Source organism: Eleutherodactylus coqui, chromosome 11 (assembly GCF_035609145.1).
Source record: "Eleutherodactylus coqui strain aEleCoq1 chromosome 11, aEleCoq1.hap1, whole genome shotgun sequence".
NCBI lineage: Eukaryota > Metazoa > Chordata > Amphibia > Anura > Eleutherodactylidae > Eleutherodactylus > Eleutherodactylus coqui.
The window spans coordinates 77,832,768-77,859,089 of NC_089847.1; the positions used below are offsets into that span (position 1 = coordinate 77,832,768).

General features: G+C 46.1%; 1 protein-coding gene across 2 annotated transcripts; it reads right to left on the reverse strand.

The window, feature by feature from the left end:
* Positions 1-830: 830 nt before the first annotated feature.
* MTA2 (metastasis associated 1 family member 2) lies at positions 831-26,322 on the reverse strand. 2 transcript variants are annotated; one of them, XM_066582701.1, is made up of 18 exons: positions 26,167-26,322; positions 13,905-13,972; positions 13,733-13,826; positions 9,606-9,723; positions 7,295-7,358; positions 7,097-7,214; positions 6,536-6,638; positions 6,320-6,419; positions 4,629-4,817; positions 4,469-4,543; positions 4,325-4,383; positions 4,149-4,246; positions 3,896-4,035; positions 2,916-3,144; positions 2,739-2,828; positions 2,529-2,653; positions 1,785-1,939; positions 833-1,417 (listed from the first exon to the last, which is right to left on the reverse strand). In XM_066582701.1, the coding sequence occupies exons 1-18, from the start codon at positions 26,192-26,194 to the stop codon at positions 1,249-1,251; spliced, it is 2,022 nt and encodes a 673-aa protein (XP_066438798.1). In that variant the 5' UTR covers positions 26,195-26,322; the 3' UTR covers positions 833-1,248. The 2 variants fall into 2 exon arrangements, with proteins under 2 accessions (XP_066438799.1, XP_066438798.1); XM_066582702.1 differs by lacking the exon at positions 1,785-1,939 and having other exon boundaries at positions 831-1,417.

A 26,322-nucleotide genomic window follows, 5' to 3' on the forward strand; every position in this document is an offset into this window, starting at 1 on the left:
AAAAACGCAGCCCATTCATTTCAATGGGAGACACAGCTAAAAACGGCCAAAGATAGAACATGCAACGCTTTCGAAACGCTGCATTTTCAGCCTTGTGTGAGCAGCCCAATTAAAATGAATGGGAGCCTTGTACAGCGTTTAGAACAGCGCTAAGCGCTGTACAAAAACGCCGGTGTGAGGGAGGCCTTATGGGAGGGGGTAATGCGCACTATGGCTGGTGTAACAGTACAGTCATGTCCTAGAGAGACGCGCAGTACATTTAATTCTCCTGTGGAAAGGGTTAATGCACCTGGATTCTGCCTGCCATAATTGTGTAGCCATGTCCAGTTCCGAAACTCACAGTACTCCCATCAAAGAGGGTAATGAGATGGAAGACGGGTGCCACAACTATGTATTCATGTCCGATGCAGGGACTCCATACTACTCTTATGGAAGGGAGTCGTGTGACAGACTGCTTAGAGGCTCACAGAACAAAATTTACTCTTGCTATGGAAGGGGGTAATAAGGCAGTAGATGCTTGCCAATTACTCCTCCTATAGTGGGAGGGTAAAATGCACTTGTAGTAGCTTCTCCACCATGCTTAGTACAGACTACAGGGGAACCCACATTTCAGGCAGCGTTTCCACCAAAGCATGGAAGACTAATGGGTTTTTCCACAATGGTACCTGTTTTGTCTCAAAGGCTGATGGGACAAAATAGCCGACATTACAATAAACACAGAAAATGTGTTCACGTACAGCAGACACCATGGTACCGTTTTTTCCATTCTACATTAGCCAGGCAGCCTTCACCACAACACACACACACATACACATACACACCCAGACAAATAGCACACTTTAGTTGTTTTTTTTCTCTTATTTTACTGGTGGACCTCAAATCGTTGCATTGTACAAAAAAAGCAAAAACTAAGACAAAATAAAAATATTATAGGGAACATAAGCTGAGAGCATTAGAGCCCCCAACAATTAGGCAAAAAAGTTATAGGAAGAAAAATATATATTAAAATAAAAACAACATGGATAGAATGAAAGTAGGGAACGCGAAAGAGCAAAAACGAGGCCCCATCACTGCTAGGTTGGGGGGTATTTGGGAGCTGGGTTTCAGAAAGGGCGCTTTTTACTCAGGGTCCTTTCTGTCCTCAAGTGCATTTGCAAGAGTTAAGCACTGAGTGAGCAGTACTGGCTAGGAAGGTTGAAGGGGACAGAATTTTTTTTCCTACAGATTTTTTTTTTCTTTTTGAGTCCCTTAGTCTTCCAGAACAATTGGTTCACTTGTACTGGCAGGATGGGGTGTAGTGAGGGAGGGAAGAAGCCCAGATGGTCGAGGGGGCAGTGGTAGCTTCAACTTCAGAGGCTGATTGGGACGTCGGGCAGCTCGGCGCATCTCCATGTGCGATAAGGATTTCCTTAAGCATCTGTAAAAGGAGACAAGAAAAAGGAGAGGACCAATTAATAGAGATGGAATAGTAACAAAAGTAAAGCTCAATGAATCCCACACCTTGTGGGCCAACAATTCTGCATATGATAAAGTAGTCCTATGCCAGATTAAAAAAAAAATCTTTATTCAGTAGATCATTTAAGCCTCATAACTGGGCATACAGAATATGTGGGGGCCTATATTACTAATACAGGGCTCTGCATATCATGCTGGGCTTGTGAACATACTTGGGTCTAGGCAGCAAAGAACCAGTAAAACATTGGTTACACACAAATTGTTATGTCAATGTTTTCTCTCCGTTTTTTTTATAGACAGGAACTAGTATAATAACTAGGTTTAGTCACCTTGTGTCTTTAGTAGCCACAAAAACGACAGGGTTAGGGGCATCGGCAAGATTGAGTTTCTGCCTCTTGACAATGGGTTGGTTGCTAGAACGAACACCCGATGAGAAGGCGCGACCATTGGAAGAGAATGGAGGAACTACCCCCACACCGGATACCTAGAGAAAGAGGTATCAGAACAGAAACTTAGTATCAACTATGCATAAAAAGGAATAAAGTGAAGAACATATTCATTACGTTTAGTAGTGTGCATTGCTACATTATGCAGAGTCTAAGAATATTTATACTTTAATGTCTTATGTGAAGGAATCACCTAAGTGCTGAATAAATTAACGGGCAGACCAGTGTGTAAAAATGTCTACAGGTGACTAAACTGGAGATTCAGGTTCTTAAAGAGGATTTTTTACTATTTTTTTGTGAAGTGGCTATAGCACAATGAGGAATTACCAGATTATATGTTAATGCATTTCAAAAAATTTCTATTACGGGGAACAGTAAAAAAACAATATGCTGGTGCTTTACAGGTAGAGTAAACTGCAGTACACTGATGCACAATGCTACGGGCTGCAAGAAGGCCTTTCACAAAACGCAGGCTGCAGCAAACTGCGCCCGCAGGGAGACAGTCAAGTGAAAAAAATTGGCTCTACTGCAAATACCAGAAAGTTTAAAGTGGCTCAGAACCAAGGTGCGACATATGAACACAAAAATAGCATTTAGCAAACACTTCAGCAGTAGCCTTATACTTACTGCCTCAAATGCTCTTTTGGCGGGTAGTACACCAATACTACTGACTCTACTTTGACTCAGTTGATTACGGTTTATTGGAGTTTTTGTTCCACGAGGAGTCTTCGGTTTCAGTGGTGCTTGGGCAGCTAGGAGAACAGAAAACGTTTAGTCAAGATGAGAAAAACTTAAGAGTACCATAGAAACAAGAATGCACCAATAAAAACTCCTCACCAAGTTCTTTTACAATGGCAGCCAAGGGTGGACGCACCAAGGGTGATATTTTCAGAGGAGTTTTAGATGCTTTCGGTAGTCGAATGGAACCTGGCAAAAGTGGATACTATGGTTAGTTGTTGCAAGGAATTAAAAGTCATGGGAGGGGGGAAGCATTTTACATTGTACACGACTCACATTCTGCTTTAATGGAATTTGAGTTGATTGGCGCATAGGGTCGGCGTGCAGCTCGCCTAGGCTGCAAGATGTCCCTGCACATGCGTCGTGCAATGCGGGTTAATTTGGTCGTCTGCAGGAGGAACGTCTGCCGGTTCTTTGCCAATAGCTTAGCTCGGTTTGCACTGGTCGTATATGGAGACAAGCTTTGGGCTTCAGGCCGAGAGAGATGGCTACGAGGATGGGCCTCCTGAAGTCAAGGGGGGGAAAAAAAATCCTGTTACAGCAGGAGACTGAGAATGCTAACCTTATAGCAAAAAGTTCCAAAGTTCTCTTCTATGCATTGACAAAAAAGTTTTTTTACTTCCCTGATGGATTAGAAAAATATATACCATATATACTCGAGTATAAGCCTAGTTTTGCAGAACATTTTTTTTTTTTTAATGCTGAAAAAGCCCCCAAAACAAACAAAAAAACTCAATCCTCACCTCCCAGCCTGCGTCTTTGTCCCCAGTGCGATGGTCTCCCCGGCGGTGCGGCAAGCTGCTTGAGAATTCTCCCCGCACAGCTTTGAATTCCCCCGCCGTCAGCACTGTGTAGGCAAGGGCTGTGATTGGATCGAGTTCCAGCCAATCACAGCCAGCGTTCGATCATTCACAGCCATTCAGTGGATGACATCACTGAATGCTGTGATTGACTGGCGCTCGATCACAGCGCTTACACAATGCTGATTGTGGGGGAATTCAAAGCCGAGCAGGAAGAGGACAGCCGTGAGAATTCTCAAGCAGCTTGCCGCACGGCTGGGGACACAGACGCATTTTTTCTTTACCTAGTATATACTCGAGTATAGCTAGGCTTATACTCGAGTCAATAAGTTTTACCAATTTTTTGTTGTAAAAAACTTATTGACTCGGCTAATACTCGAGATATATGGTATATTATATACATGGATAGAAAACACAAAACTTACACTTCTGTGGCAACAATGTTAAAAGACATACCCCTATATTCCGTGTTGCACCTTCAAGCTGCGTTGGTGTTTTAAGTCCTCCATACTTTTTCCAATAAATCCAGCATGAAGCACAAAGGCGACACTGCATGTTGGGTGGACCCCATGCATACCACTGTGCTGACACTGTGGCTGTAAGAGGGGAAAAAGGAATATCAGAAAAAAATAAAGAGCAAAGTACAAAGCGCAAATTGCAAAGTAGAGGACACATGAAGGATTAGCTAGGAAGTTGAGAGTAGACTTACTGTGGCAGCTTTCACAGGTTAGACCTTTCTGGAATCCAGCTCCATTCAGTCCGGGCTTGGCTCCAACAGAAATAATCTGATTGGGGTTGGGTTTGGTGCTAAATAGGGAAGCTTCAGTTATAAAAATATATGCATGAAGATGTATTACATATAAAAGAAAGCAGCACTTGACTCACTAGGTCGGGATGTAGACTTGTTTCAATTTGCTATCGGCTTCAGCCGCCTTCAGACGTTTCTGCAAGAAGGACATGGATCGTTAAGATGTCCTCTTCTAGTTTAGTGTACCAACATCTGTAGTTAATTACGTGTACAATGTTTACCTGTTGGATGTATCTGTCTGTAGTTTTCCACATATAGTAGAACTGAACAATACTAGCCAGAGACTTCCAAGGCAGCTTTAGGAAATAAAAAATGCGTTTAGTTTCTGCATTCATGACACAATGGACTAGTGTGCACAGACCAAAGCATTTATTGACTTACAAAGTCTTGTCGAATGTCGTTGAAATCCTTTCCATATTTTTCCAATGCTTCCTCAAACAACATGGCTTCTGATGCGGACCACTCTTCCATCTCATCCCTACAAAGAACAGGACCTCCTTGTGGGACAAGAGTGGACATCGCACGAGCAAGATCGTAACCGTTCCTCTGTAGAGTATCCATGGCATGAAACTAGAAAAAAGGAGCAAACAAGAGCAACACAAACTTATAGCATCAGTATTTGCGACAGATGAACATTCAAAATTTTGAAAAAAATAAATAAAACCTAAAATAGAAACTAAGTAAATATATTATACCCTCATTGGGTGCCCTCATATTGTATCTGCAGCTTACATTTGACAAATACAGTGGTAGAGCTCTTGGTGTATATGTCAAATGTATCTCGTTGGGCCCCAAATAAAGAGGCCAAAAAAAATAAATGAATAAAGTTTTCTTATGGCCTTAGTCGGGCTGGTATATTTTTTTGGCATACAGTTCAGCTGGGCAATTAATTGAATTTAATCAAGTCACCCCTCTGGAGCCTCGACATTCTGTTTTTACACATAATCACTAAAGTCGATTTCACCGATTACGATTATGGGCACTGCATCGCCACGGAGGTAACTTAGTGACCCTTTAGTCCCCAGCAGTAATAGGGTGCTGCTGCTTCTGAATCTTCACAGGAAAATTTTGGTTGGCAGCTGGAAGCTCTGAAGGTTGGACGCAATCAGAGAAGGTGCTTCTGCTGGCCCCTGTGACCAGACAAAGCAGGAAGATTCCCTTCTCCATCGCCACAGAAGCTACAACTAGTCTAGCAATAAACAAGATCTCACAGCTCATTTGGGGAAAAATAAAAATATGTTATGGGTCGTAGGATGCAGAGATGCAAAAAAATAAATAAATAAAGAGAGATATCTATCTCTTTATAAAATTGTAAGCGTTTTTGATGGGGAAAAGAAAACCCGAAGACAAAATAATTTTGATATCGCCATAATCGTAGCAATTCACAGAATAAAAAGAAACAAGTAATTTTTAATGTACACTGAACGCCGTAAAAAAAAAAAAAAAAAAAAAAAAAAAAAAAAAAAAAAAAGAATTTGTTCCCCACGCCCACAATTTTTAAAAAAGTTGTAATGTGTCCCAAAGTGGTGCCACTCAAAAATTACAACTTGGCCCACAAAAAACGGCATTATATTTTTTCAGTTCATTGCGCAAAAAGAAAAATAATAAATTGGAGAATTTAAGTAGAGAAACATAAAATTAAGATCAGAATAGAGTACACTGTTCTATAAAGTGGCATACAGTAAGGAAAAGTTATACAGTGCATTATTACTTTTTACTACCATGGGGGCCTATGGGCGATTTCTGCCTATACAGTGCCAGAGACATCAGTCACAGGTATTGGGAAATCCTCCCTATACATACCTCTGATGCACACGGCAAACTCACTACGCATGCACCCACACCTATACATCTTCTGATAGGAGAAACCTGGCATACTATGAAAATGCCACCCAGCACTTTACACTCATGATTTCTGCACCTAGAATATTGAGCCTGGTATCATTTGATACAATACCGAGATCCAATCTCCAGCCCTTATATTCTAGCTGCGAAAAGCATTTTAGTTGTGATGTATTGCATATATTTATGCAGTAAAAAGTTTGAGAAAAAGCAAGGAACTTCATTCCTACCAGCGTGATGTCACGAGAAGCAGCCGCGGCACTCATATGTAAGCTTGGCTGTCTTATTGAGCTGCTGCAATCCAATGCTCTTGCAAATGTACCAACCGCTCTAGAGAGATACATGTAATAGTGAGATTACAGTAAACTGCACACATGTAGCTTAACAGGAAGAAAAAGAAAAAAAAAAAAATCACAAGAAGTGATAAAAGCATGAACACCATTTACCTAGCAACCACAAGAAACTGGTCAATTTGCCTGTCTGTTAGAGGATTCTCTGGATCCCACACTTTCATTTCCATTTTCTGTTGGTTTCGATTATCAGATTCACCTGAGAAACAACAACATAGTTTTACGTAGTGCACATATGTAAAAAAGTTTTGCAAGGGTGCAAATACTAAAAACTAATAAATAAATCCTAATAAATAAAAGGAAGCAAACAGTTAATGACTGTACGAGCGCTGGTGTCACCGCTAAGGTCGTCAGCGCTCATACAAAGGGTTTACACTGAAAGACTTGCCGCTGGGTTCTCGCTCAGCGTTTCACCTTCTAGGTGAAGCAATGAGCGGGGAAGCATTTACATGTAACAAGAAGCAAACGATCGCTTATTTGCTGACAAAGTCAGCAATAAACAACCACAGGCAAAAAGTGAGCAATTTTTTTTGCATTTACACTGAACGATTATCGCTCAAATTCACTCGTTTGAATGAATTTTGAGCGCTAATCGTTGTGTGTAAATGGGCCTTTGCTGACCATTATGAGCAAAGTTACTCCCCTTTCGTTACTCACCTTCTGCTAATTGGTCAGGAATTTCTGCCTGATACTTGGAACCGACCCGTATCTCGCCTTGATCAGCCAGCAGAGTCTTCTGTACTGGGTCAAACACCAGCGAGTAGAAGAAGCAATCCTAAAAACACAGGCAGGATTAGTACAGAACACCAACCACAGATGTCAGGAGGGAATGAAGGTATCACAGGACAAATTTACCTCTTTTTCCAAATACTGGCTCAGGAGGTCAGTCTCATTTAACAGAGTTACACTACATTTACCCCTGCAGAGGAAGGAGAGAAAAAAAAGGAGAATTAACGGTTGCCCATAGGATTACATTTAAAGAAGTTTAAAAATGAAAAGTAGAAAGTAAAGCACTAAAACGAGTCAAAAATATTACTGTTATTTATTGATGTAGTTTTAGGTCAAATCTAAGCAGAAATATGGAACCGTCTGAAGGGTTCACAAACTTTCAAGCAACACTGTAGGTTTTCACTTTTCATTATACTCCTGCCTGTGATGATGGGGAGATGACTGCTGAAATGTCAGCCAATTAGGTGCGGCGGTCAGTATAAAAATGGAAGGACCGTTTATTTGATAAATAGGCTGAGCATAGAAATGTAACCTCTTCACGCTCCAGGGAATACACTTACATCTTGGCTGCACGGATCTTGTATGAAGCGGGATTAGGAGCAGATACATGGGTGTTTTTGAGACGACAGCCATGATCAACGTGAATGCTGATTGCAGCTGTTAACCCTTTAAATGCCACGGTCAAAACTGTCAGCCGCATTTAAATACCCTGATCGATGTTCAGGGGTCATGAATGGCCCCCCCACTGAAGATATCCTGTGGTACTGTTTGGTTGCCAAGGCCTTCTGCAGGCCCCCAGAGCTGCCATCACTAATGGCCTGATAGACTGCCTGTCAGAACGCTATATAATGTAGTACTATGGTATTACATTATACTGTATGAACGATCACAAGTTGAAGTCCGCCATGTGAACTTTAGCCCCTATAGAGAGTTAAAGTGAAAATGGAGAAATAAAATAAAAAAGTTTTATTAATTAGAAAGAAAAAAAACAATGCCAGAATTACGCTTATTTTGGAGGGAGGGGGGGGGGGGACCCTCCAAGAAGAAAATGTAATAAAGAGCGATCAAAAAAGTCAAATGAACTACAAAAATGGTACGGATACTAACTACAGGATGTTCGACAAAAAAAATAAATAAATAAAAAAGAGCCCTCACATGATTATAGCAACAGAAAAATAAAAGTTTTAAGCTATCAGGACGTGGAAGAAAATTGTGTTTTTCCAAAGATTTTTTAAAAAAAGTAGTACAACAAAAACACTATATAACTTTGGCATTGTTGTCATCGTACTGACCCACAGAATAAGAATAAAGTTATGTCATTTTTGCTGCAGTGTGTAAACCTCCTAAGATGGCAGAATTTGTATTTTTTCCCCCAATTTCACGTCACTATAAAAGTTTCAGAAGATTATACGGTACATAGCCGATATACCCGGCCTTGCCCGAGTTAATTTGATACAGGTGTTTACACTGAAAATTTAAGTTAGAGAATTAGACTAGGTACATTACACGGGAGCGCCCATTCTTTTGCACTTAACAGTGAATTCTCGAGTTGTGACCCCTTTACTTTTCCTATTTATGACCTAAAGAATGTACCTGCCAAATTTCATGTTTGTATGACATCGGGAAGTTAGAGAATTAGTGACGAGTCAGACAGTGAGTGCTTTCACACACAAAATAAATATATATATTTAGCTCAATGTCACTCCTTTCCCTCCAGTATCATCTCTCCCGTGCCCAATATTAGCTCTCTCCCTCCAGTATCATCCCATCATTAGGCTTCCCTGGTATCCCCCAGTAGCACTTCTCCCACAAAGTCATCTCTCCTCGTCTTCTATTATCAGCAATATCATCTTAACCCTCTAGTATCCTCATTCCCCCCCCAGTAATTCTATCCTTCTACTGCATAAATTCTCCACAGTACACATCTCCCTAATGTACGTACTTCGTCACTCACAGTATATCTCCACCCAGAGTATTCCCACCCTCTCAGGGTGTAATTATATACACTGTTAGGATTATATATATCTGCTACCACTTTATGTATTCTCCCTCCACATTATGACAGATCCCAGACAAAATATGTGCTCCATATCTCTCCCCTTTCCACATGACAACAGCTACCAACCCCTGGTAGGCTACGTCTTACACAGCTCCTTCACTGCAATCAGAAACAGGCTCCGCCCACTCATTGCACAGCACAGGAGCCGTGTAGCCCGGTGGGGAAATCAGAGCTGCTGTGTGTGAAGAGAGCGCCCACTAGGGGTGGGTAAAAGCTATCATTGGCTGTGAGGGAGGGGTGTAATGTTGGCCCCCCTGAACTCTGAAAGGATGTTGAACCCTGTGCAGCCACGACGTTGCATAATCCTAAGGAAGCCCTGACAATAAACCAATACACAAGGAGAAAATACAAAGAGCATGTATAAAAGAGACGGCACACCTGATGTGTGTAGCAGGCAGGGATTCAAACTGCCGGGACAGAAAGAGTTCACGGTGCTTCAGCTGATGCCTCTGTTGTTCGCCCACTGATGGCTGCTTGGATTCCTCTTCAAACTCCCCTACACAATGGGAATAAGTTATTACTAGACTTCTACAAAGTAATCCTGTATACCGGACATATGGCCAACACTGAGCAACTTACAATCTTGTCATTCCCAACAACGCAAGTGGCTTTATAGCCTCAACACCGGCTCTTAGACGAAAGTAGGTTCTAGCCACGGTGGCAGAGTCCTCATTACCAAGGACAACCTCAACCTCTGCTCACAGAACTTCACTTTTCAGCACCGAGGGGAACTCATGCAAAATACTTAGAAGCTCTGAAGACGTCCCTGCAGTTTTCCGGACAGCACAAGCAAAAATTGGGGAAGATTTACTGAGCTAAACCTGCCAGAATTCAGGCTCCATTTACAGCAGAAAACTGGCGCACATGCCTGGCATCACAGGTTTTTTTAATGCGTTTTAGACATTTCTGTGCCACAATGAACAAGTGGGTGTGACTTAGTGGAAAAAGTGGTCTGTCAGGAAACTGCGAGGCTTAACCCCTTAGTGACGGCGCTATCGTAAAACTACGTCCTGCTGTTGCAGGACGTGTATGGAGGGAGGTAGCGCCGCTATCTCCCTCCATACAGCGCGGGCGTCAGCTGTTTATTACAGCTGACACCCGCGGGCAATAGCCGCGCTCGGCCGTTCGCGGCTATTAACCCTTTAAATGCCGCTGTCAATTCTGACAGCGGCATTTAAATCCCCCGAACGCCGTTTGGGGGTCCCGCACGCGGTGAGATCGGGGGAGCCGTGCAGGTGTCATGGCAGCCGGGGGCCTAATGAATGGCCCCAGGGCTGCCTTAGCAGACTGCCTATCAAGCCATCCACACAGGGTGGCTTGATAGACTGCCTGTAAAAAAAGCAGTATGACGTAATGCTATAGCATTACGTCATACTGCAGGAGCGATCAAAGCATCGCATGTTAAAGTCCCCCAGGGGGACTTCAAAGTAAAGTAAGAAAAAAAGATCAATAAAGTTTTTTAAATTGTAAAAAAAAAAAACAGTTATAAAAGTTTAAAATCACCCCCCATTTTGCCATATCAATTATTAAAAAATCTAAATCATAAAATAAAAATATGTATTTGGTATCGCCGCGTCCGTAAAAGTCCGAACTATCAAAGTAGTGCATTATTTTTCCTGCACGGTAAACGCCATCCGAAAAAAAAAAATAAAGAATGCCAGAAATACACTTTTTTAGTTACCCTGTCTTCCAGAAAAAACGCAATAAAAAGCGATCAAAAAGTTGTATGTATTCCAAATTGATACTAATCGGAAACTACAGGACATCCCGCAAAAAATGAGCCCTTGCACAACTACGGCGACAGAAAAATAAAAAAGTTATTGCGCGCACAAAATGACCGCAGGAAATAATTGAAAAAAATTAAATATCTTTTTAAAAAAATACAAGTACTACAGCAAAAAAAAAATATATATATAAGTTTGGTATCGTAGTAATCATACTGACCCATAGAATAAAAATATCAGGTCGTTTTTGTTGCAATTTGTGTGCTGTAGAAACAGGACGCACCGAAAGATGGTGGAATGTCGTTTTTTTTTCCATTTCTCTCCGCTAAGAATTTTTAAAAAGTTTTTGAGTAAATTATATGGTACAATGTATAGTGCCATTGAAAAATACAACTAATCCCGCAAAAAACAAGCCCACATACAGCGACGTCGATGGATAAATAAAGGAGCTACGATTTTTTAAAAGGGAGTAGGAAAAAACAAAAATGGAAAAAAGCAAAAAAACTCCGTCACTAAGGGGTAAAAATGTGGCAACATGCACCAAAATTGCACAGAAGTTTGACAAACAAAAGCTGGTTTAAGTTAGACAAATGTCTAATAAAAAGGTGCATCAGATTATAGGAATGAGCCGTTGCAATTAATTTGATGCCTCTTTAGACCGCCTGGTCCAAGTTTATACTATTAAACAGGCATAGTATCATCTGCATATACACTGTATATTATACAGGGTGGTCCAAAGGTATGGAGACACCTGAATAAATGGACAGTGTTGGTTGGGAAGGGAAGAGATCTGAGAGGGGCGGTGTCCAACACAGCAGCCATTGTGAAAGCCGCAATCTTGGATCAAAATATTGAGTTGGCTCCAAGATGGAGGCTTTCAAAAAAAAAAAAAAAACCGTTTCGGCGCGGGACAACCCCTTTAAGGAACCATTCCTATTTATAGTGTATCCCGCAGGCTCTCTCCACAACTCCCATAGACTTCAGTGAAGAGCAATGCACAAAGGGGGCAACTCTGGATTCATATTAATGGGAGAGTGCAGGCACTTTGGATTTGTAGAACAGATGAGGAGGCCTCAGGTCCTCCATTCTCAAACCGATATGAAGGTATACTGTGAGTGCGTCTACAAAACAAAAGGTACAGCACCAGAAATGGATGGGGGGGAGGGGGGGTACAAAGCTCCCACATGGAGGGTCTACATCCACTCATTACCTGTGGGTGTAAATGCAAGAACTGACACAGTAACCACACAAAAAAACAAAGAGGACTGTTCCTTACAATGTTATTTCCAGTGCAACATTTCAATTCAAGTATCTTGAGGCAAAATGATGCCCTGCAAAGAAATCTGCAAAGTAACCAGACCCCTGCTGTAAACACTAGCTTTTATACAGGGTGATTCAAAAGTCAGGACCATTCGGAATTTCTAACGAAGAGATACAAGTAGGAAACTTTGTAGGTGGAGGGTGTGTGGACCTTTTGGCACTATAGTGGTGTCCATCAGCCATTTTTGATTCAGCCCAAGAAACTTCAATGGAAATAGGGGCATGGGCTACGTGATTTTAGGGTAGACGTTCATCAGAAGTTGGCAGGTGCAGCCATTGTTTCAATACCAGTAACCATTTTTGGAGTTCTGGATGATGTCATGTTAGGTATTGAACTATAAGCCCTACCCCAAAAATAAGACGTAGCTGAAGAAAAAAAAAGTATACATCACCTTGAAACGCTGTCCATGGCTCTGCTGCAGCTTCTTCTCTTCTGGCCGGGGATTGAAAAATCCCCGCCTCCTGGAAGCGATGGCTGTGATTGGCTGACGCTTAGCCAATCACAGCCAGCACTCGATAAATGGCTGTGACATCTTCATCAAGTGCTGGCTGTGATTGGCTGAGCGTCAGCCAATCACAGCCAGTGCTGCCAGGAGGAGGAGATTTTTCAATCTCCGGCCAGAAGAGATGAAGAGAAACAGTGTCGGAGACCTGGGGAGAGGATGTGGCCGAGCTGACAGCGTTTCTAAGGTGATGTATATGGTTTTTACATTTTTTTCCTGCAGCAAGGGCTTTAGGGCTTTGACAGTAGGATTTCCTACTGTCAAAGTTGCATCGCATGAAAATCGCATTTTCGTGCGATGCAACAGAGAGGAAGGCTCCATAGGGAAACATGGGCTACATAACATTACAGAGGATTTTGTGTCGGGTTGTTGAATGCTACAAAACATCACACGTGTGAATGAACCCATAGGAAAGCATGGGCTTCACATACATGCCATGTGTAGCATTGTAGCAACGGTCCTAAACAGAACATCTGTAACTTTAAAATGGTTGCAGATGTCCTGTTTAATATTCCTTAGCTAATATAATAACATTAGTATTTAAAGGGAACCTGTTACGTCCCCACAGCACCATAAACTAACTTATGGTGAAGTTCGGGAACTTGACAGGGTGGGCAGTTGATGTATTTTTTTATACTCACCCGACTCCTGCGATCCAGGGCTGTGGCCCTCCGAAAATGGCACAGCGTTGTAAAATCTGACTTTTTTAGAGTTCCGTGTGCGCTTTCCTATACAAGTCTATGGGAGAAGCGTGCACACAAGACTTTTATAGAGTCAGATTTTCCAGCGCCGCACGGTCTTCGGAGCGCCACAGTGCTGGATCCCCGCAGCTAACAAGTACAAAAAAGAAAAAAAAAAAAAAAAAAAGAAAAAAGACAGAAATTGGGGACATGACAGGAAGCTGGGTGATATAAGTCTTTGTTTAATGTAAAAAAAATAAATGTAAGGCAAAACTTACTTGCATTGCTGTCTGCTAAGCTGTTGAGACTGCTGGAGATATCTCTGCGACGGAATAGGCAGACTACTTTGGCTTCAACATTACCATTTGCAGTCTACAATAGAAGACATTTAAGTCACATGCTGCTGGGAGTTTGTTACATGAGAAGTGTCCCTGAATGCAGTTTTATTACCTTGTTAAGCTCCTCTATTCTGCGGATCAGGTACGGGTTACTAGAGGAATTTTCAAAATATACATAATCTAGAAAGATAGAGGGGAAAAAAAAAAACCTTTAAAATTTACATCCGATAACAGAGCAGCACTCCATACAAATACGTAGCGTCACATGCACATAATACATTCTGACAGTGACTAGAAAAGTTATTACCTGGGACATTACTCCAAGGCCCAATGTCCACGGGTGGATTTTAATCATAAAATCCGGGTGTCTCCCATGCGGGAGATCCGCAGCTCTAGCCGCCCATAGGGATGCATTAGCATGCGCACGGCAATTTAAAGCATGCGGGTGCGATTTTTTTTCCCCCCGATGTGCATATTGTACGCACAGGGGAAAAACCGCATGCTCCATTTTGTCTGCAGATCCCACAGGACAACTGCCATTCAAGTCAATGGAAGCCGCCCTATCCGTGGCACAGCCAGAGCAGTCACCGTAGATCAACGGGAAAGCAGGAGATCCAAAAATAAAAGTTGGCACTGCTTATGCGTCCGGCACGTCCGGACGTATCTGCCGTGCTGAAGAAAGAAGATCCGTTCGGCAAAGAGGAGATCTGCGCTGGAGCTGGACAGGTAAGAAACCTTTTTTCCTCCCCGTATCCATGGGCATGGCTCGATTCCGCTGCGCGATTTAGCAGTGGAATCTGTGCGCGCCGGTGGACATTGGGCCTAAAAGCTCAGACTCAGGTTTAATACCTTCCCAACACACACGGTACATGTACGACACACGTCGGGTGTCTGCTTGAAGCGGACTAGGGAGCCAAGCCTGCTACATACACGGCGGGTGCGAGCAATCTGACAGCGGACACCTGCCAGCAACAGGCGCAATCAGAGTTCATGGCTGTTAACACTTTAAATGCACCAGTGATCTGGGCCCACAACTGACCCGGCTACTGTGCCATCTGGGTTTGCTGTTCCAATGCTACAGTGACCCGAGGCTTTAAAAAAAAAAAAAAATTTTTTTAAGAAAACCGTTTTCAAACAATGCACTGATCGCGGTACAACACCTCCATTGATTTCAATGGGGTTTTGCAGATCTGCGCTCGAACGTAGCGTTACTAACGCCGCGATTTTCGAGTACTGTCTGCTCTATTTTCCTCACTTTTTAATGCACCTCATCATCCATCACAATGAAGTGGCGGCAGATTAACTCCTCCCATCTAATATTTCATTTAAAAATCCCCTACATTTTAGCAGCATCTCCCGCTGGATGATAAATCTGCTGAATCTTCAGACTGGCTCGATGGCACCACCTAGTGGTTGACTTCATTAATGTTAACATTTTGCCACAATTTAAACATCCAGTGTACATTCAGGCTGCGGCCCTTTGTTGCAAGACCCAACACGTTCGGCAATAAATCCCCTTCGCAGAAGGAGCTGCAGAAAGTGTCTAAAATACAAGTGCGGTACAAGCCAGCAAGTCAGTTCTTCCGATGCAAACGGAGCCAGAACTCGGGGGCTCCTCGCTCCGTACTTGTTGTATTACTGGCTTTGCTACGAAGATTCAACTCCTTATGCATTTTTAACCATCTGTCTTTGCGGATAATTGAAAAGGGATAGAGATGGGGGGGGGCGGCGGGTCACATGGTCGTGTGACCAGAATCTATAAGCAGATCCGCCACCAATTATATACTGAGAGGTCCGCTGGCTCAGCCCTCACCCACTAAGCAGGCCGGCTGCATCCTAGCCTTGTGGATGTCTGTGGCAGCGGAGGATATGTGAAGCTCCGCTCCAACTCACTAAGGGGCTGCTGCAGGTAGACAAGTCGGCCGGGTGGTCCGAGACAAACCCTTAATGAAAGCAGCACAGAAGCCCTCCTGCGTGACAGCAGCCTCCATATTAGCCTCTATAGAGGGGCTGATAATTGCAACGGACCCAATCCGGCTCTGCATGAGCCCACTAAACAGTATATTAAAATGGACATCTTAAAAGGGGTATTCCCATCTTAGGGCTTCTAACCACTAGCATTTTTTTTTTCTTTTTTTAAATCGCTGCATTTTTTTCAATAGGACTTTCTAATGTTAAAAAAAATAAATTACTACACAAAAAAAAAACCGCAAGTTTGTGCTGTTGCGATTTTTGTGCGATGCGATTTTAACATCAGAAAGTCCCATTGGAAAAAACGCAGCGATATCGCAACGTTAAGAGAAGAAAAAAAAAGCGCTACTTGGTAGAAGCCTTTAGATATTTATGATGTGGCATACGTTTCTGACCTCGGTGACCCACATCTATCTCCAGAACGGGGGTCTCTGCCTCTACTTGTTGAAGCAGCCTCTGGTAAGATAGGTGGTGTCTGGGATGGACAACTGTCTGAGGACTGCATCCGACAATGAAGAAGTCCAACATGGCAGATCAGCTTCGTCATAGGTTGGCAGCGACTATGAAAAGGCGCCGACCGTCTGTAGCATACATGGCCTAGATCCGTCTGTTGGACATAGAATCTAGTGTTTGGCCAGCTTACATTTCCCGGTCTAGTGGTTCAACTGACTCTTATCAGTATTGTGTCCATGCTTCAACATGCAAATAATGCAATTTTTGCCCCCCCCCCCCAAAAAAAAATCTATACTGCAGGTAAGGAGGAGCGTGTAAGTCATCTGTCGGGGTGATGCCAGCTGCTGTGATCATGGAGCTGCCCTCCTGCAGCAGAGTATAACCATCCCCATAGGCAGAAGATGGCACCAGCGAAGAGATGCACCACAGTAACCAGTACTGCACACAGGCGGCAAGGGCGACCGCATTATACAAGGACATCACTTTCCTAGCAAACATTAACAGTAATATAGCGTCCTTCCAAACCTCTGATGGAAGAATCTAGTTATGCAGCAATGTGTGGGGAGATGATCATGGTTCTCGATGTCTGCTCATAGAAACATCATGCCAGTGCCATCCATCCAGACTGACCTACATTTATGCCAACCAGCTATCACCAAGTTCACTTCAAAATGGATGACTGTAAAAAGTGCATTTAGGCCCCGTGCACACATGCAGAACTTATAGCAGATCTCTGGAGAGTTTTCTTTCAATGGAGAGAGAAGTGATCGTAGGACTGCACTGATGCCGGGAGTCCAGGCCACGACGCTGCAGCGGTCACCGGTCACCCACTTTACCAATGACCGGGAGGGCCGCTGCTGCCGACAGGGGAGAGAAGTGATCGTTGGACTGCCCTGATGCCGGGAGTCCGGGCCGTGACACTGCAGCGGTCACCCACTGTAAACACTGACCGGCGAGATAAGACAGGCGAGTCTGGCTGCTGCTGCTGCTGTTTTAGGACATGGCCAGCGGTTTAAAGGAGATGTCCCGCGCCGAAACGGGGTTTTTTTTTTTAACCCCCCCCCCGTTCGGCGCGAGACAACCCCGATGCAGGGGTTAAAAAAACCACCCGCACAGCGCTTACCTGAATCCCGGCGGTCCGGTGACTTCAATACTTACCGCTGAAGATGGCCGCCGGGATCTTCTACCTTCGTGGACCGCAGCTCTTCTGTGCGGTCCACTGCCGATTCCAGCCTCCTGATTGGCTGGAATCGGCACGTGACGGGGCGGAGCTACACGGAGCCGCTCTCTGGCACGAGCGGCTCCATAGAAGAAAGCAGAAGACCCGGACTGCGCAAGCGCGGCTAATTTGGCCATCGGAGGGCGAAAATTAGTCGGCACCATGGAGACGAGGACGCCAGCAACGGAGCAGGTAAGTATAAAACTTTTTATAACTTCTGTATGGCTCATAATTAATGCACAATGTATATTACAAAGTGCATTAATATGGCCATACAGAAGTGTATAGACCCACTTGCTGCCTCGGGACAACCCCTTTAAGAAAATATTGTAGCAAGACAACCCATTAATAACACAGTTTTCCATTGGCTGTATCATCTACATGTCCCATTTAGTAGGATGGTTATCTGTCTTGGGCTACAGCCTGGAAGGGGTTTTCTTACGGAGATAGGCATCTCTCATCGAGCCACTAAATAATTCAGCTGACGTCTCCCATTTCCACGATGTCCCCTTCTCTGCGGTCTGCCCTCCTTTGTCTGTTAGGCATCAGTATGACATCTGCGGAACAACTGGCACCTCACGCCTCCTATATAAACCACGTCTACAAACTGCAGCTAACATACATAGGACATTTCATTTCTGCAACATGACCCAAAACTGTCTGCCATCACAAGAGCTGCCCAGCCCAAACCATTGTGCATTTATAACCTACTAAGGTCAGCCTGTGCCCATCACTTGGCATCGGGGTAATGTGTATGGGCAGCTGTAAAGTACTGCATGGCACATGGACGGCCTCAGGGGCTCTTTACCAAGAGCAATAACACTTCTGCAGATATCCCATTATCCTTGAGAACTTTTCTGGAGTGACCCCCTGACTAAAGCAGCGCTCATGGCGCCCACCATCGCTTCTTTCCTCTACAGTTCACATTCTAGGCGCCTTTACTCCACTAAACGGACTAAATCTACAAACAGCCGTACAGAAGCTGCAGTTATTGCTGCCATGGGCACAGACAGGTCTATGAAGCCCAAGGCTTTTCAATATGGCAGCACTTCTAGCCATTCTCCAAAGTCACCGCTACACACAACGGGCGTCCGCTCCTGAAAGCTGAGCTCTTCGATAACCATCCTTTTCCACAAAACGATTGCCTTCAGTGTAAAGGAACCGACAACAAGGGAGAATGTTTGGTTGTCGTTCAGTTCAGGCATGCATATCATTAAACGCCCCGCATTGCCTCCCTTCACTAGCAATACTTGTACCTGTGTAGAATTACATTATTGCTAGGACGGCCTGATGGGCATCAGCCCGACAGGTCATCCCGGGTAAAAGCACCCAAGATGGATGCCCGCTGTACTGGGACGCCTGTCCAGAAACACCCAATAAATAGGAAGCAATGGAGGGCTACACTGCCAGTACACAGCATTGGCCTGCAGCGTGAGATCAGATGTGGCAGGAAAGAGGAAACATTATAGACAGAGGTGAACAAGAACTACATGTTGGATTTCAGTGGGATGTGTGAATGTGCTTTAAAGATGCAACTTATTCTACTGTATACGGGGTCCTACGTGCGCCATTTATTCAGGGTGGCTGTGGTGCAAGGGGAATAATCATCATCCCTTAGGGCTGTTCAGGGTCTGTAATATCATCATGACCCAGGAATTACATGGCCTCCTAATCTGGTGCCAATTACTAGTCATCAGCTGCCAGGCACACAGTGTCTTATGGTTCTGTGGCTCTGAATATAGAATATTAAAGGGATTTTCTGGGACTACAATACTGATGACCTATCCCAAGCAGGTCATCAACATGGGATCAGTGGGGGATCACCGATCAACCGATTGAAGAGGCCGCGGCACTCTGGTAGGCACGGTGGCATCTTCTCAGACTGGTGATGTAATGTCCCATTCCAGCGAATGGAAATGAGCCGCTATACCAGGCGGCTTGTATGCCGTGAATTAGCTGTGGAGCTCCCGCGAGCCCTGTGGCCACTTCACACAGCTAATATGAGAGGGTTTCAAGTGGCGGACCCTCTATAGGATACTAATCACCTTTCCTGAGGATAGGCCAGCAGCACCTTCCTTCAGCTCTTATTTTATTAGCGGATTTGGTTTCTGAACAGCTTCTATACTGCAGCGCTCATCGCCGTTCCCATTAGAGGTCCATGCAGCGCTTGTAAGCGAGCAGTGTACGGACTGGGCCGAGTACAGGGGGCTGGCACCTGCCAGACAAGGCTATACGTGATTGATCCCGTCTGCCCGCTCCTGTCTTCTCTATACGAAATGTCTGATTTCTGTAAGTAGTAAAAACCACCACCTGAAAGCACTTAAAGAGGCAGTAAAGAGGCAACGGCTGTTGTAGCTTATGTGCCTGCTATACAATAAAGAGGCAACAGCGGATGCCCGAATGCCACAGAACCCCTTTAATAAGCTGATAGGTGGGGGTGCCAGGAATTGGCTAGGCTATCGTCATACAAATTTGCAACAAATATTGAGGATTTTGATGGTGATTTCACACCCTCATAGGAACAGGTGAAATCCACAGCGTATTTCCCACTGCAGAAAATATCGGTTACATGTGGACAAAGCCAAATCCTGGTGCAGAACTGTATGCTCCCATGTGCGGCCCTACAGGTTCCTAGGAATGAGTACCTGCATACAAATAGCACCCAAACTCCAACAGGAACAGCTTATAAGCAGAGGGGGCCACGAACTTGTAAGGAGCCGCAGCAAGGGGCCGTGTGACAGCTCTACAGGACCCATAGCTTGTTCAGGGCCATACATGCATCAGCAGGCCATACATAAGATAATTATCAGTGGGATCAGCGTTCTTATGATTGATCACACAAAACATGAAAAACTAGACTGATCAGGAAGCTGGTTTAGAAATAAAAAGTGAGTGAGGAATGCCTGCAATCCCAAGCCCAGCCACTGCACAATGTACAGAACCGTTTCCTGCTCTGTGCAGGGCAACAGCTGGCCCGGCGACTATAATCAGCCAGTATCCTGGGCAATACCCCCTTACCAATCAGCTCCACAGCAAGAGCCGGCTGTACCTGGCTTTACTGCTACAATGAGAAGAACTGGAAATAACTACAAATCCTGGCACTTGGCCCCTCGCAGGCCACCATCAGTTCTGACTGCCGCAAGTTAACAGAGGGAGCTCCCTCTGGGAAGTCGTCCTGGACTCCACCATGCAATTGTAGAAGGCCGATGGGTTGCCATGGTAGTAGTCTTGGGGTCTGTCATTAATGGTACTTCAAATAAAGAGATAATGCACTGCAGTACAGAAGTATTACATTACACTAGCTGAGCAATCGTAGGACCCTACTTGAACGTAGGAAAAGGTAAGGAAAAAATAATTGGTAAAAATATATAATATATATATATAATAAATGAATCAAGCCCCTATAAGTTGTCGTTTTGCTGCAAAACTGGGCATGCAGTTCCATCTCAGGCAGATATACAAACGATTAGCGTTGTGGTGATTAGATGAACGGTCTTGTCATCAGAGGCCCTAAAAGTGGTTCCAGCCTTGGTCTATATATGGCTCTCGGAGGCTCCTTGTATGTAGTGACCTCTTCTTTCACTTGTGTGGAGCTTGCTGACCACGAGACGCCTCTACAATGAAATCAACGAGATTTCGCCCACTTAGCAAAGTTTGAGGGGGCGCGCATTATTGGAATATGAGAAGATGGACGGTCGTATCGACAAGTTGCCTGCCGCCTGGGCCGTTCTGACCAGACTTAGGAGGCGTTGGGGCCAGTGGATGAGTGAGGGTACGTACGCAAAGCGACCAGGACATCCTCGACAGACCAATGGTAGAGAGGATCGTCTGATCATCCGGCAAGCAAATATAGTGCTAACAGTTTTGTTGTTCACCACCCAGAGACAAGTGTCACCATCGTTACAAGCCTCTGTGTCTTGGAAGCATTTCCAGACACTTGGCTGAAGGACATTTGGTGTCACGGAGGGCATTACATGTACGGCCTTTGACACCCACCGACGCCTGTTACCATATCATGAACAATGAAACTGGGTCTAGTTTGTGCACTGACGAAGTCTGGAGACCTCAGGGTAAGTGCGTAAATCATGCCTTTGCTATGGAGCGGCACACTGCCCCCTGCTGGTGGTGTGATTGTCTGGGGGGGGGGGCATTGCATACGAGTCGGTCACCCCCAGCAGTGTAATGAGGGACAATGACTCCGCTACATGTGTTCCTCTCATGGCGGCTTCCAAGAGACATTTCCCAGCAGGATAATGCTCAACCGCACACAGCAAGGTGCCACAGGAAGGTCCCACAACATTACCACACTTCCATGGTCTGCCCGGTCGCCAGATTTATCAGCAATAGAACCATCTGGGATGCCAAGTTCAACAGCCTACCAGTTTGCACAATCTAGAGGCTCAGTTAGAGCAAATGTGGACTAATATGCCGCAGGACACCATACAAACCGTTTACGCCTCCATGCCTGCCGGTATCACATCTTGTATCCAAGCTAGAGATGGTACGACAGGGTACTAGAACCTCCATGCCCACCTCTATCACATCGTGTATCCAAGCTAGAGGCGGTACGACGGTACTAGAGCCTCCATGCCCACCTGTATCACATCTTGTATACAAGCTAGGGGTGGTCAAACAGGGTACTAGATTCTCCATGCCACCTATATAACATCGTGTATCCAAGCTAGAGACGGTACAACAGGGTAATGGAGCCTCCATTCAAGGGGTCAGTTTTTGGAAAGAAGTTATGCTCTTGCTCTGATATTGTAATCACTTCCTTATATCAGTGTTCATTTCTGACAACTCCTTCTAGGCGAGGGATCTATATGGAAGCATCCCTCCTGTACGTTTTTCCACTTGAACTCTGCAATTTCTGGCGCTGTCGTTGGTAGTAATGGAGGGGCGACGGGCAAGCTCTGCTGCATTCATTTGTGGACCGAGCAGACCCCGGTTCTCTTTACTGGTAAGTATCCCAGCGGCTGGCCCCAACTGATCAGCTAGCCATCTACTTTGAAGGGTTAATAAAGCTTTAAAATAAATAGACCCCTTTTTAAGAGCTGAAAAACCCTTTAAAACCGCGACCGTGCACGGGCACATCATGTAACACTGCAGGCTGGTAGCAGGTCAGCCAGCCTATATACAGGAAGCCTCAGGGCACAGCGCTCGGCTCTTATACAAGGGAGGTCCGGCAATGCAGTAGAATTACTTTGTACAAAACACACAGGGCATTCTGTTGGTGGCTGCCTCTGGTTTGGGGGATCGTCATGGCTCTTTTACACGGGACGATTATGGTTCAGATTCCTGTGGGGCAGCTTGAATGATATCATCCTGTGTGAATGCATGCAGCAACCGGACGAGGATTGTTCTGTTTCATCATGTAGAAAACTGACTGACGTGACGTTCAGTGTAAACCGCAGTCGTTGGCTTCTGAGCCCAAGGACTGTCTGCTTCCTCTGAATGGAGGCGGGCAGGGGTGGAGCGCTCCCCGACCCACTCTGCCTCCATACCGAGCTAAGCCAGCGATACTCACTCCTGTGTAACAGCAGCGGGCATCACTAGGAGGAGCTTTGGCATGGTTTGCCCCACAGTCCGTCCTGTATATAAGGACCCTAAGGCTGGGGGTCACACGGGACTTATTCCCAGTGGATAGTTCGCGGATTGGCTAAAGCAAAACCGCGAGATTTCCGCCAGGCTTGGCCGTGCGCTTTTCCGTTGCGGCCGGGTCTCCCGTAGAAGAGAGCACGGCAGCAGCGGGATTAAAAAAAAAAAAAAAAAGAATGACATGCTGCGGCCAGGATATTCGCACCGCAGCGCCGGCTTCTGCCGTGACGGATTGACCGTCCCGTGTGGACAAGATTTTTGACAACTCCCGTTCACATGGCTGGCTAATTCCGAGTTTAGCAGCCGCAGAATTCTCGCAGCTGGATCCGACCCGGCTGTCTGCAGGCGGCCTTACACGGAGCCCCATGCTCCTTCAGTAAAGTCACAGACTAACGACTGCTGTTTGAAAGCTTTTTACACAGAGCGCTAATTGTTCATTAGTTGTTCGCCCAGATACTGTTCATAGGGGGCGCCCCGTGCAAAACTGAACAACCGTGGCCTTACACCAGATAATGTTTGATCAAACAGCGACTATTTTTTGGGGCCTTGATGACAATAAAAGTTTCTAGTGTTAACGCATCACACGGGTATTAGTGTATCTTGACGCCACCACAAGTACTGGTGGAGTCAAGATACAAGGAGTTTGACAGGGGGTTGACACCCTCTGTTACCGATTGGCTGTCCTGCATTGTAACCTCACAGGTCCTGGGCGCCGTGGAGGAAGGTGACGCTCGGGACGTATGAGCGATGGTGGTCAGCGTACGAGGCCGTGGAGGAAGAGGAGAGCGGTCGCAGTGCAGTCTGCAGTGCTGCTGCGCCAGGGAGCGCTGACTGGAGACGTTCAGAAAGCTGTGCTGTGGGCCGGAGCAGTGAGCACTAATACCGTACTTGCAGCGCAAAATCCTAAAACTGCAGCCGGCGAGGACACTCAGAGGCCCCGCAAAGGGGAGGGCAGTCTGTGCGACGCTACTGCCGGGAGGCTGGTGCCGCTGCCAGGGACAGTCACAGCGAGGACATTGGCACCGGGGACACTGCCGCCAGTGCCGCCCTGCTAACACTCACTGTAGCGCTGCTACCGGTAAGGTTGTAGACGCAGACGTTGCCGGCAACACTCACAGGAATAAGCCACCGCCAGTGCAGCGCTGCTCCTGGGAGGCCACAAGCGCCGGCGGCTACAGTGCTGGCAAGAAGAGTCACAGGAACAAGCCGACACCGAGGGTAATCCTCCACCACCGCCGCCGGGAACACTGCCAGAGGTGCAGTGCTTCTGCGTCAAGGGCGCTGCCACCGACAATCACAGCGGGGCCAGCAGCACACGCGGTATACTCACTGGAGGAGACTGCTGTGAGGGTGAGTAATAAGAGCCTATCAGGGACAGGGTGCGTCAAGCTCCTGTCAAGAACCTAGTATCTTGACACCACCTACACTTCTGTGGCGTGAAGATACACTAATACCTATCACACGTTCCTGCAATGTGGTAAATCAGAGGCTCCATAGGGTAACAAAAAAAATAAAAGATAATTTTTATATATTTTTTTTCCTCTCCAGAACTCAGAAGGATAGGGCATGTGGCGATTTCCAAATCTCCCAACAGTGCACGAGCGAAAACATCGCAAATGTGAAGTCATTGAAAAGCATGGGTTTCATAATTCTGTGTTTCCACGTATCGCGCAATTCTCTTGCCAGGGTAAAGGCAGCCTTAGGCTGCTTTCACACATGCGGACGCCACTGCTGCAATCCGGCCCCGCAGTGTGCAGGAGGCCTAAACCACCAGCAAGGCAGCTTACAACACAAGTGTGAACAGGACCTACTCCAGTAGTCGTATTAAAGGGGTGCTCTGGCCTTTAACCGATCACCTAAGCCCAAGATCATGATGAAGAGCCGTCCGGCCCTCGGAGCCCCCTTCCATCAGCTGGTCACTCGGCTCGCTGTCAGTGAAAGCGAATCGGACGCTACCGTCAGAAGAGGAAGGCGGAGCGCCGGCTGCAATCAATGGGATCACCGCGCTGCTCCTATACTTCCTGATCATGGTTGCTCCAACTTCCTCCGCTGACCACTGATGGTGAAGTCCAGGTGACCAGCCCATGGTAGGGGGCTCCGTGGGGGAACGAGATTTGCCAAATTCTCTGTCACACGCTGTGGACAAGCCGCACGGAAACGGACACGCACCGCGGAATTCCAATCCGTGACGTCATTTGTATCGCCGTTTCCGCTGGGAAGATGGCCGCAGTGGAATACAGGCGGACAAGCGGCTTCAAAACCTTGCAGCAACCTTCCGCTGGGGACCAGCCGCGAGGTTTCCGTCTCATAGGACCCCAGCCTTATGGTAACCGCAGTGTGCGGCCGTCCCCCAGGGGTCCCCTCCACACTGCGCTTCTCTCTGGTTGGCTGGGCTGACACGGGCATGCCGTATGCCGCAGCAGGTCACCACTCTGGGAATCGCCGCGTAGGGCAGCCATTTTTCACTGCGTCGGACAGCGCCTCCCACGTTCTCCTCTCACGCAGGCTGACTTTTATTTTTCAATTTCCGCTCTGTTGCTTAGCAACGCCGTTTATAAATGAATGTAATTACGTAAGCACAGCGGGGGTTAACGCACCCGTAGAGAACAGGAGGGCCTTATAGCGCATGTAATATGCCGTAAAATAGAACACTGCGTTCTTACGCGATGAACGTTCGCCGGCGTGAATGAGAACCAGTGCCCTTCATTGACTCCATTCGCCGCGTACATCGCGCACATAACACGCCATTATCTTACGCTCGTGCGAGCTGATCTTAGAGGCGGCAGTACGGACGGCTTGCGGTTTTTAGCCGTGTACGTCTCACGGCCGTATAACCAGCGGTGCGTTCTCCACACAGAACACGTCTGACGCTGCGACAAACTTGCCTCCGTGGGCGACCACCGGCCTCAGCCGTGTACAGTACAAGGCGGGGGAGTCACCCTGGGGTGAGGGGTATATACCATTACACTAGGTCATATATATATACTATATCTGGTCACAGCGGACGGGGCTCCGTGCACACTGCCGAGCGGGCTAGACGCGCTTTCTCTAGCGGCTTCCATCCATTCTGAGGCGGCCGTCCTCCCCGCACCCGGCTCCGCACACCCCTCATGCCGGCAGCCCCCGTACTCACCGCCCACCCGATACATATTCGCCGCCATCTTTCGCTCTCCCGCGCACAATAAGTCGGGGAGCTGAATGTGTTTCCGGCGCCCGTGGGGGGAGAGAGAAGAAAGGGGGATACTTCCGGTAAGAAGAAGAGGGGGAAGGACTTCCGGACAGAAAATAA

Bases quoted from the DNA above. Each gene is read 5' to 3' on its own strand.
- MTA2 (XM_066582701.1), bottom strand. From the start codon at position 26,194: ATGGCGGCGAATATGTATCGGGTGGGCG. The intron at 4,544-4,628 runs GTAAGTCAATAA...TATTTCCTAAAG, and splicing joins ACGACATTCGACAAGACTTT to CTGCCTTGGAAGTCTCTGGC. The intron at 4,247-4,324 runs GTGAGTCAAGTG...TTCCCTATTTAG, and splicing joins CAAGTCTACATCCCGACCTA to CACCAAACCCAACCCCAATC.